The sequence below is a fragment of the Balaenoptera acutorostrata genome, chromosome 12 (assembly GCF_949987535.1).
Source record: "Balaenoptera acutorostrata chromosome 12, mBalAcu1.1, whole genome shotgun sequence".
NCBI lineage: Eukaryota > Metazoa > Chordata > Mammalia > Artiodactyla > Balaenopteridae > Balaenoptera > Balaenoptera acutorostrata.
In genome coordinates, this window is record NC_080075.1 from 27444690 (window position 1) to 27457318 (window position 12629).

Sequence of the window (12629 nt, forward strand, 5' to 3'; positions counted from 1 at the left end):
GATCACTCCCCCTGTACTATACCACACTGTGGCACTCCCTTCCCTCATCTACTGCTACAGTCTCTTTGGAAGGTGTTTCAGAACTCTTGTTATGAGAGTGCCAGTTGAACTGTCCTCACTTCCTTCATTTATACCAGGATTTAAGACCTTGTGGTCCGAGAGCCTGTCCAGAGAGCAAGCAGGCTAAGACTCTGTCTTTGTTGATATATTTCATCAGAAAGGGCTCTACCCCCTCTCCTAGTTCATGGTGTGAAGTGTTCGTAGCCTCTCAGGAAAGTGGGGAGAATTGAAAGGACTCTAGATGAGAAGGCTAGGCTTTGTAAAACATTTCAGTGTTTTTTAAAAATAAGACTCATTTTGTATTGGACTTACAACAGTCCTATGAAATACAAAGAAAGCCAAGAATCAGTGACATGAAATGATCACCAGTAAGAATTACAACAGTCACCGCTTACCTCGTAGCATAGGGCACTGTCCATGATCCTTAAGAAGAGTTAGCAGAAATGCCTTGCCCATCTTGCCCCTGAACCCCTTGAAAGGTACACGACTGCTGTGTTGGTGTTTAGGGGGAGCATCTCACTTCCCAGGGACTGACTTCTCCCTTGATTCCTCTGTAGTGATGGAGACTTCCCCGCTGATGAAAAATTCCCTGGGATTGCAACCTCCAAGCCAGACAGCTTTCCTACGGACTGACAGAGAACTCGTCAAGATGAAACACCAGTCTGCGGGAGAAAGGGAAGAAGAGAATGATGGACATCGTTTCTGGGAAACTATTTTTACATTATGTTTTGTTTGTTCCTGGTAAATAAACTGTCATCTTCTTAACGTTAAAACAAAATCTAAACCACTAAATTCAATAATACAGGAATATAACTTTCGAAAAACATTTCTTTGGCTGCGCAGCATGTGGGATCTTAGCTCCCCAGCCAGGGATTGAACCCACGCCTGCTAGCATTGGAAGCGCAGAGTCTTCACCACTGGACCACCAGGGAAGTCCCAGGAATATCACTTTTAAAGGAGAAGGTATAAACCCCTTGGTTACATGAACTGGAGATTTTTAGTAAGAAGTCAATATATTTGTTGTTAGGCACATTTTATGTTAGGCTGTCTCCCTGCACAGGATGCAGGCGCCTTGAAAATGGAAATCATATCCCTCTAGAGTACGTCCCTCTTCTTTCAGCTTTGCAGTTTGCTGCTCCGCTTGTTCAACCCCACCTAGTAATAACCTATACTTCCCTTGTTCCTGTTTTCCCATCTGGAAAACAGACAAAAGGCAACCAGACAACGCAAAGGTCTCAACAACTAAGGGATATCCAAAACCAGAGATGGCCAGAACTTCTGGATCCCTCATGAAACCTAGCCCGGTGTTCGATACGTAGGTATCATTAATACGTGCGTGTTGACTGAAACGGTTGAAACTCAATTCTTCCACTTCCCAGTTTAGTTTTAGTCCTCACACAAAACCTGATCATCAAATTCCTTAATGCGAGGAATCACAGTGAAAAATCATATCTCAACTGACTTCTGTCAGATGAGTGAGAACTAAGGTTAATTCAGTGTATCTGAAGCATAGAAAGTGAGGGCAAAAGTGGCACAAGATGGGGCTAGAGGAGCAGAGAGGATTCTAGACCACGCAGAGTCTTCAAGGCCAACACTGTGTTTTCTAGTCTCAAAACAATGTTTGTGAGCGATGTTTATGAGCAATGTTCCAGCTTGCTTTGAAGGTTTCTTGTGTGAAGAATGGATTGGAAGGAAACAAGATATATGGACACTAGTTAGGACCTAGTCGCAACAGACAGGCAAGTTCAGTATTAGGATGTTGAGGAAGAGCTGACAGATTCCAAAGAAATGCAGGAGATAAACTGAAGCGGGCTTAATGGGGTATGAGATGGAGGAAAGGAAGGTCGTAGGGAATTCAAGGGTTTACTGCGCACATGAGCAAAGCCTCAAAATGAATCATTTGAACGTACAGAGGTAGATCTCCCAAACGACACCGGTTAGGAAGCAACGGTACGCCCTTCAGAATTCCCAGAGACAACACAAATCAACTGTTTCGATGGAAAATTCGGCGGGACCCTTGATTTCCATGGCAATATAGAGAAAAGAGACACTGATCTGGCCTGCCGGTATTTAGGAAGTTGTTAGCCTGACATCACATACTAGTATCATGTAAGTAGGCCGTCTGAAGTAGGAAGCTTAGGGGAAAAACCTTGAAGAAAACTTAAAAGCTTAAGCCACACCTCTATACTACACCACCTTTCACAATTTCTTCTCAGATAAGCATCATCCCCATCAGTGAAGAAACTCGTATCTCATAATAGGAAAAACAGGCCTAAAGATTCAATGTGTGTCTTTGGAGGTCCCATCTATGCGCTATCTTCCTGGGACCAGAAAAGTCCCCAGGAAGATCAATCTTTTTGCACCCCTGAAAGCTTACCACCAAGGAAAATGACTAGGTCCACAGATTTCCTCCCTCAAACCAGCTTACCTCACACAGAAATCAGTAGCAACTCAGCCCTTACTCACATGATCACAGTCACAAGAGTGGTTAGGGAGAAAAGCACTAACCGGGGGAACTAAAACAGAGGCAATCCAGGCCAAGTTGGGCTGGTGGCAGATATCTGCTCCTTACGCTCGGGTGCATAATGCGACTCACCACAATGCCTTTTTCACAGACCCTTTTGAAAGTTTCTCCACAAAATCCAACAGCTCAACTTAGTTCATGACGCTTCAAGGTCAACGATCGTCAAGAGAAAAACATGCAATATGTCTTACAATGTTGGATTCCTTACAAATAGGACAAGGAAATAACCATGTAGACAAAACCAGAGCATTTGAACACATCTGTGTTCTACAAACACACCAGTGAATGCTATCAATAAGGTACTATGACATAAAACAAAATGAAAACTAGATGTGAGACTGTTCTCTTCAGTGTACAGACTTCGTGGCAGTTGCTCCACTCTCTAGCTACTTATATCGTTAACTCTCTGTTCTGTGAATACAAAATGAGGCCCAAGTGTGTCAACTTGTTTCCCACAGAAACCAAAAAACCTCCATGCATCTCTTTTCTCCTGTGCCCTTTCACCTTACCTGCTCCCAATTCTCCACCAATGTCCTCCTCTTTCTCTAATTATTCTCCTCTTCATTTTGCTTGGCCTTGCACCCAAGCATGCAAGACAGAGAGTCCTAGAGGTCCAAGATGCGAGAGTGGCTGTTTGCAAGGGGGAGGAGATTACAGTAACTGCCACACTGTATATACTTCTGTGCAAAGAAAAAGGGACAGTGTTCAGAACGTCTCTCACATAGAAAAAGAGCTGGATGGCAGGATACCTGTGTGGCCCAAGGAACTAGAGCTAGCAAATTATGGGCCAAAGAATTGCAACCAAAGGCTGGAAGAGGAAAGGTCTGCAACCAGCTCTGTCTCCTAGCTCTCTGGTATTTGCTGCCAACGGGCAGAGTCGATTTCGTGAAGCATCAAGCACTGAAAAGAAGACTCCTGCTGCTGGAAGTTGACAGGAAGTAACATCCAATGCAAGATCAAGGCTTGTCCTAGAAGCAATGCCCATAATGGAAGGAAAAAAAAGAAGAAGAAAGCGGAAGAGAAATGCTAAGTCGCAAGTCCAACCTGGCCCCCAGCCTAGCCCAGCCCAAGGAAGGCAGGAGTCAAGGAGAAGAAACTCGAAGAGAAGAGCCTTGGACCACAACATTCTCCACAAGGTACACTCAACAAACTTCACCCTACTCTTGAACCAAGCTACAAAAAGAGCTTCTTCATCCCTACTTTTGCTCCTTGAAAGCTGCTATCAGTTCACTCATTAGACACATATGATTTCAGAACAACTGTTAATAGTTCAAACTAGATGGCACTTTCCTTCCTAAGGATATTAATTAAGTTAAGATCTCCATAGCTCTAAGTATATGATACATAAAATAGAATACTCTGTAGAATATAAGCAACTGTTAGTTCATTATATTAATGAACGTCTGTAAGAAATGTTGCAATGATTTCCCTAATGGAAGAGCCTGGGGGAGGTAAGTCTGTCTTCTAGGATTTCCTCCCCAGAGCTCAGAAATGTAGGTGTTGTTTTAGCTCTCCTACACTCTCTTCACCCAACCCCGCCTTCCTCTTGGGGATCGGACCTCCCTATTGGCTAGCTCATACCTTCCAACTGCCTGCTTTGTGACATCACTCTCCTACCAAACCTACTACCACTTGGTAGAGTCTTGGGGTTTCCGTGGAGCTGTTTGGACCAGTAACCAGTGACCTCTGGACTGGACACGTGCGCCGTTCAGCTGCAGCCACTCAGACATCCTCTAGTGTTGTCTCCTCAGCCCTTGTACCTGCAGTTGATGGTTCCTCTTCTCTGACCATGTCAGGTAAGAAAAGACACTTTGGAAAGTTTTGCGTTCGATTTCTTTGGCCCCTAAATTGAGTAGGAGATTCAACATAGCAGGGAATGATGAGGGAAAGTATTGAACTACAAGTCTGGAGACCTAACTTCAGTTTTGACTTGGACGTTTACTATCTGTGTGACTTTGGACGAATCGCTGACTGTCTCACAAAGCCTGCTGCTTTCCTTATCTGTTACGTTAGGATACCACATTGGGTTGATCACTCTGATCCCCTTCCTTTCCAGTATTGAGCCTTAAAGGGTACCCATGGAGAAAATGAAATCAGAGACTTCTCAAGAGGGTTTCAACAGAAACATAGAAAAGCCAGGTGACATAGAAAACTAGCAATATATACCAAGATGTTTCATCTCTAATGGTCTCCCTCCACTAGTACTGCGACCAGCTGAAAAGAGAGAATAGGGAGAGAGGATGGAGAGTACTGGGCTATATAGGGAGGCACAGAGTCAAACGTAAGGAAGTTGAGGATTGTTTTCATTAGCACAGGCCAACAGGAACCAAGAGATGGGAAAAAAAATATAAGAATCAAGAGGGAAAGCATAGAGGGGCTCTCAAGAAAAACGTAGTTTGCAATGGAATGCTGATGGGAACCAAAGATTTTAAATTAAAGCAGAAACAGCACAGAGGGAAATCTGCTCAGAGCAGGGCAAAACAAAGTTGATGGTAGCAAATCCTTACATTAACAGACTAAGAAGGAAAGTCAGGCCAGAACAGGGGATCACCAGGAAAGGCAGCTTATCAGAAAAGTCATACTCCGTTTTCTTTCTTTTATTGCCTCTCTGAATACAGTTGGCACTTGACAGTTTTGAATATAAACATTTTAGAAATATGTTTTAGAAATGATGCTTCCTATAAACAAGAAACCAAAGTGGTTATCTAGGGGGCTGATTTTCAGTGTTTTATTCTTTCTAATTTTTAAACTAGGTAGACATTTTCCCAATTAAACATTTTAAGTGGCATCTTCTAAATTGAATCAGAAGGACTATTTCCTTTGTGTGATATGTAGGTTCTAAGGCAAGGCTGCTTTTCATTTTCACAGTTATTTCCTTCCTAACACAGAGAGCACATTGATCAACAGCCATCGTTCGCTTGTAGATCTTAGCTACCGAAGGAGAAAAAGAAAAAGTCAAGCCCCACATCTCTAATTCCCCATTTAGGGAATTCCCTGGCGGTCCAGTGCTTAGGACTCGGTGCTTTCACGGCCAGGGCCACGCGGCGCGGCAAAAGAAAAAAAAAAACAAACATCCACATTTATCGAAAACAATGTGGTGGAGTCCTTTGGATTTTCTTACATTTGAAAATCTTTTTTCGTTGGATTCTAGGGATGATGGTTTTTTGAGGTTTTGGGATGTCATCTTCCTGGATGTTGAAGATAATTCTAATCTAAGTTCTAGGATAAATACAAAAACCTTCCTGATACTTTTTAAGCTTCCTTTCTGCTTATTATATAAGTTATATTCATTGAAATATATATTTCTCCTAGGCTGAATACCTGTTACTTGCTGGGTAAAAATATGAATGAGCACAATCATGAAACTCTTTTACCCTTATTATTTTGCTGTCTGCTTCGTACCGCTTTTCATTGCAATACTTGTCTATATATGTTGTGGCTACCTATACATTCACATTTATTGCATTCTGTTGCTTGTTAGGCATTGTTTACTGATATACCGTCTCTGTCTGTATGCATTGGCTAGGAATTCATTCACCTCTATCACCTCTATCGTGTGTTTTGGTTAATAGCATTCACTAAAATAGAGTGGGCAACATTCACTTTCCTAATATTGCATGGATGGTACAGAATGTCATTTGTTAGTAAATTCATTAGGCTTTGATACTTGCCACATACCCCAGTTTTCATTAATATCTATGGATTCCTTTTTCGTTATGTAATGTGCTTGTCATGATTTTTCTTTGTCTTTCTAGAACTTATTGTATCTTCCTCCATATAAATCAGATGCAATATATCAGCTTATTCATCTATTAATTATTACTGCTATTATTATTGGTGGTGGTGTTATAACCACTTTATAGATGAGTAATCCGAAGTCATCAGATAACTTTTCTCTTTCCAAAAGCACTTAAGATATCCACTTTCGGGTAATCATTTTGAGGTAGGATGAGAAACCAGGCTTGAAGAGGGCAAAAATGACTCTTTCACAATTCACCAGTTGGACTGAGCTATACGTCAACTCTAGGTAATAGCATGGGAACTGTACAAGCAAAGGGAGACACTGAAGACGACAATGGTAATAGCCGTACTGTTTTCTAATGGACCAAAAAAATGCCTATATTGTAAGTTCTATTTCTCCTGCTTTCTGGCAGTATCATGCTCAGAGTAGAGTCCTGGCAAGGAAGTCAGGATACGTAGGTTCTGGAACCTGGTAATGATACTAACATAACGAGGGAACTTGAACAAGTCAACCCGACCTCTCTGAGCCTCAGTTTCCTTACTCACGAAATGAGACTGAGAAAATCGAAGTTCTCTAAGGGCCTCCTAGTTCTAAAATGCTTCCAGTCTAGGAAGTAGCATAGAAGTCAATACGAGTGCAGGCTGAAGGGAAAGACAGGGCAGGGAGAAGGTTGCTTCCAGCCTAGAGAACAATGTCTGAACCATACCACTTGGCTCTTCTGCCCATCTGTGCCCAAGATGGGAGCACAGGCAGTTAATACAGAAGAGTGGAAAACTGCTCAGTCCTTACAGCCATCATTAACTGTCTGATTTTGGGTTTCTCAGCAAGTATTGATAGTAGAGGTGTCCTGATAGCAAGAACCTTAAGATAATGCTGTTCCTCAAACGGACTGAGAATTTCTCAACCTCCCTGAGTTTTTCATGAGCCTCTTGTTCTTCCAGAAAATTTCCAAAATCCATCTCTACTTGGAACTCTGAAATCTCTGCAGCATTCTCTTCCTGTGATGAGCAATGCAACTTCCCTAACACGAAGTGTCTGCAACTTCTCCAGAGTCTCTGCCCCTGCCGTCAGTTCGCCATCAGCTACTGGTACCTCTTTCCAGACACTCACGGGTAGTGCCTACCTTTACCAACATTCTAGCACGACTACGGTATCTGGAGTTACTGACCACAGCCAGATCTCCACTTCAGCTCCTTCCTATCCAGGTGTTCTTCAGTGGGACATCACACGAAGCACTGAAAAGAATTCTTCTTCACCCGGAGACTTTACTCTGGCACTCACTGACCGGCACACAGTTGCTTCCTCCATGTTTATGGCAGCCCACTATGATAAAACTTCAGACGCCAATAACATGGTCCCTCTATATCCATCGCTTTCTGCCAGCCTTGCTCAGGGAACACCATCTCAGATTCCAAATCAGGGGCATAGCCGCCTGTCACCTCCCTACCAGGAAGGAAGCCAGGTAGATTACTATAACCAAGGCACACTGGGGTCTTTACTGTATGGAGAACTTGGCTCCTGCCCGCAATCCTATGGCTCTGCGTCACACACAGGAAGTAGGGCCTCTGTGCAACCAGAAATGGGAATGGGACTGAAGGAGATCGAGCCCACAAATATCCGACCACCAGCTTCCACCTCTGCAATCTGCCACCCTGTGTCTGCTCAACGCATCACAGAAACAAGTTTTCAAGGTGAGTATACAAACGGCAGAGAAAGTTGAAGAATGAGGTCGGCGTTCAAAAGTGGGGTCAAATCGACAGCTGGGAAGTGGTGTAGAGACAGGTAGAATTTAGATCCCGAGCCTTTAATAACCACTACCTTCGCTCAGTGCCCTCTGTTTTGAGACTCTATAGAAGAACACCTAGGGCTTCCCTGGTGGCGCCGTGGTGAAGAATCCGCCTGTCAATGCAATGCGGGGGACACGGGTTCGAGCCCTGGTCTGGGAAGATCCCACATGCCGTGGAGCAACTAAGCCCATGTGCCACAACGACTGAGCCTGCATTCTAGAGCCCGTGAGCCGCAACTACCGAAGCCCACGCGCCTGCAGCCCATGCTCCGCAGCAACAGACGCCACCGCGATGAGAAGCCCGCACACCGCAACCAAGAGCAGCCCCCGCTAGCCGCCAACTAGAGAAAGCCCGTGCACAGCGATGAAGACCCAGTGCGGCCAAAAAAATAAATACGTAGAATAAATAAGTTCAAACAATAAATAAATAAATAAACATAAATTAAAAAAAAAAAAAAAGAACACCTAATGCAGGAGGGAAGGTGGGAGGGCCACTGTAAAGGTCATCTATGCTACATGTACCTCGTAGCATAGGGCACTGTCCAGGGTCCTTAAGAAGAGTTAGTAGAAATGCCTTGCCCATCTTGCCCCTGAACCCCTTGAAAGGTACATGACTGCTGTGTTGGTGTTTAGGGGGAGCATCTCACTTCCCAGGGACTGACTTCTCCCTTGATCCCTTTGTAGTGACGGAGACTTCCCCGGTGATGAACAATTCCCTGGGATTGCGACCTCCAAGCCAGACGTTTTGTGTGACACAAACTCAACAACTCCCCAAGTCCTGCAGTACCAGAAACAGTCACATACTTGAGAGTAACCCACCGTCTGAACTTGGGGACATTTCAGTGACAGATCCAGTCCAGAGTGCCAGTCGTCTCCTGGCCCTGCCACCAGCTCCAAGCCAGGGACAAACAGAGAGTAAGAACGTGGATGATATCAAAACCAAGCTTTCAAAGCCTCTGGATGCCTACCAGATCCCAACAGAGAACCAAGCTCCTGCCCGCAATCCTATGGCTCTGCGTCACACACAGGAAGTAGGGCCTCTGTGCAACCAGAAATGGGAATGGGACTGAAGGAGATTCAGCCCACAAATATCCGACCACCAGCTTCCACCTCTGCAGTCTGCCACCCTGTGTCTGCTCAACGCATCACAGAAACACGTTTTCAAGGTGAGTATACAAACGGCAGAGAAAGTTGAAGAATGAGGTCGGCGTTCAAAAATGGGGTCAAATCGACGGCTGGGAAGTGGCGTAGAGACAGGTAGAATTTAGATCCTGAGCCTTTAATAACCACTACCTTCTCTCAGTGCTCTCTGTTTTTAGACTCTATAGAAGAACACCTAGGGCTTCCCTGGTGGCGCCTGCCAATGCAGGGGACACGGGTTCGAGCCCTGGTCTGGGAAGATCCCACATGCCGTGCAGCAACTAAGCGCATGTGCCACAACGACTGAGCCTGCATTCTAGAGCCCGTGAGCCTCAACTACCGAAGCCCACGCGCCTACAGCCCATGCTCCGCTACAAGAGAAGCCACCGCGATGAGAAGCCCGCACACCGCAACCAAGAGTAGCCCCCGCTAGCCGTAACTAGAGAAAGCCCGTGCACAGCAATGAAGACCCAGTGCGGCCAAAAAAATAAATACGTAGAATAAATAAGTTCAAACAATAAATAAATAAATAAACATAAATTAAAAAAAAAAAAAGAACACCTAATGCAGGAGGGAAGGTGGGAGGGCCACTGTAAAGGTCATCTATGCTACATGTACAAGAACCCCGAGAGCACACCAATAGGTACCACATTTTTCACTGCTGTAGCCGATCACTCCCCCTGTACTATACCACACTGTGGCACTCCCTTCCCTCATCTACTGCTACAGTCTCTTTGGAAGGTGTTTCAGAACTCTTGTTATGAGAGTGCCAGTTGAACTGTCCTCACTTCCTTCATTTATACCAGGATTTAAGACCTTGTGGTCCGAGAGCCTGTCCAGAGAGCAAGCAGGCTAAGACTCTGTCTTTGTTGATATATTTCATCAGAAAGGGCTCTACCCCCTCTCCTAGTTCATGGTGTGAAGTGTTCGTAGCCTCTCAGGAAAGTGGGGAGAATTGAAAGGACTCTAGATGAGAAGGCTAGGCTTTGTAAAACATTTCAGTGTTTTTTAAAAATAAGACTCATTTTGTATTGGACTTACAACAGTCCTATGAAATACAAAGAAAGCCAAGAATCAGTGACATGAAATGATCACCAGTAAGAATTACAACAGTCACCGCTTACCTCGTAGCATAGGGCACTGTCCATGATCCTTAAGAAGAGTTAGCAGAAATGCCTTGCCCATCTTGCCCCTGAACCCCTTGAAAGGTACATGACTGCTGTGTTGGTGTTTAGGGGGAGCATCTCACTTACCAGGGACTGACTTCTCCCTTGATTCCTCTGTAGTGATGGAGACTTCCCCGCTGATGAAAAATTCCCTGGGATTGCAACCTCCAAGCCAGACAGCTTTCCTACGGACTGACAGAGAACTCGTCAAGATGAAACACCAGTCTGCGGGAGAAAGGGAAGAAGAGAATGATGGACATCGTTTCTGGGAAACTATTTTTACATTATGTTTTGTTTGTTCCTGGTAAATAAACTGTCATCTTCTTAACGTTAAAACAAAATCTAAACCACTAAATTCAATAATACAGGAATATAACTTTCGAAAAACATTTCTTTGGCTGCGCAGCATGTGGGATCTTAGCTCCCCAGCCAGGGATTGAACCCACGCCTGCTAGCATTGGAAGCGCAGAGTCTTCACCACTGGACCACCAGGGAAGTCCCAGGAATATCACTTTTAAAGGAGAAGGTATAAACCCCTTGGTTACATGAACTGGAGATTTTTAGTAAGAAGTCAATATATTTGTTGTTAGGCACATTTTATGTTAGGCTGTCTCCCTGCACAGGATGCAGGCGCCTTGAAAATGGAAATCATATCCCTCTAGAGTACGTCCCTCTTCTTTCAGCTTTGCAGTTTGCTGCTCCGCTTGTTCAACCCCACCTAGTAATAACCTATACTTCCCTTGTTCCTGTTTTCCCATCTGGAAAACAGACAAAAGGCAACCAGACAACGCAAAGGTCTCAACAACTAAGGGATATCCAAAACCAGAGATGGCCAGAACTTCTGGATCCCTCATGAAACCTAGCCCGGTGTTCGATACGTAGGTATCATTAATACGTGCGTGTTGACTGAAACGGTTGAAACTCAATTCTTCCACTTCCCAGTTTAGTTTTAGTCCTCACACAAAACCTGATCATCAAATTCCTTAATGCGAGGAATCACAGTGAAAAATCATATCTCAACTGACTTCTGTCAGATGAGTGAGAACTAAGGTTAATTCAGTGTATCTGAAGCATAGAAAGTGAGGGCAAAAGTGGCACAAGATGGGGCTAGAGGAGCAGAGAGGATTCTAGACCACGCAGAGTCTTCAAGGCCAACACTGTGTTTTCTAGTCTCAAAACAATGTTTGTGAGCGATGTTTATGAGCAATGTTCCAGCTTGCTTTGAAGGTTTCTTGTGTGAAGAATGGATTGGAAGGAAACAAGATATATGGACACTAGTTAGGACCTAGTCGCAACAGACAGGCAAGTTCAGTATTAGGATGTTGAGGAAGAGCTGACAGATTCCAAAGAAATGCAGGAGATAAACTGAAGCGGGCTTAATGGGGTATGAGATGGAGGAAAGGAAGGTCGTAGGGAATTCAAGGGTTTACTGCGCACATGAGCAAAGCCTCAAAATGAATCATTTGAACGTACAGAGGTAGATCTCCCAAACGACACCGGTTAGGAAGCAACGGTACGCCCTTCAGAATTCCCAGAGACAACACAAATCAACTGTTTCGATGGAAAATTCGGCGGGACCCTTGATTTCCATGGCAATATAGAGAAAAGAGACACTGATCTGGCCTGCCGGTATTTAGGAAGTTGTTAGCCTGACATCACATACTAGTATCATGTAAGTAGGCCGTCTGAAGTAGGAAGCTTAGGGGAAAAACCTTGAAGAAAACTTACAAGCTTAAGCCACACCTCTATACTACACCACCTTTCACAATTTCTTCTCAGATAAGCATCATCCCCATCAGTGAAGAAACTCGTATCTCATAATAGGAAAAACAGGCCTAAAGATTCAATGTGTGTCTTTGGAGGTCCCATCTATGCGCTATCTTCCTGGGACCAGAAAAGTCCCCAGGAAGATCAATCTTTTTGCACCCCTGAAAGCTTACCACCAAGGAAAATGACTAGGTCCACAGATTTCCTCCCTCAAACCAGCTTACCTCACACAGAAATCAGTAGCAACTCAGCCCTTACTCACATGATCACAGTCAGAAGAGTGGTTAGGGAGAAAAGCACTAACCGGGGGAACTAAAACAGAGGCAATCCAGGCCAAGTTGGGCTGGTGGCAGATATCTGCTCCTTACGCTCGGGTGCATAATGCGACTCACCACAATGCCTTTTTCACAGACCCTTTTGAAAGTTTCTCCACAAAATCCAACA

At 44.4% G+C, this 12629-nt stretch overlaps 1 protein-coding gene across 2 annotated transcripts in view; it reads right to left on the bottom strand.

Annotated features, from left to right (window-relative positions):
- Nucleotides 1–471: 471 nt before the first annotated feature.
- LOC130709400 (uncharacterized) overlaps nt 472–12629 on the bottom strand; it is a 45489-nt gene continuing 33331 nt past the window's right edge. For both annotated transcript variants that reach the window (XM_057558386.1, XM_057558387.1), the window contains exons 4-5: nt 10506–10643; nt 472–722 (exon numbers count right to left, since the gene is read on the bottom strand). In XM_057558386.1, coding sequence (XP_057414369.1) covers nt 577–722; nt 10506–10643 — 284 coding nt within the window. In that variant the 3' untranslated portion in view covers nt 472–576. The remainder of the gene's footprint in view (nt 723–10505; nt 10644–12629) is intronic.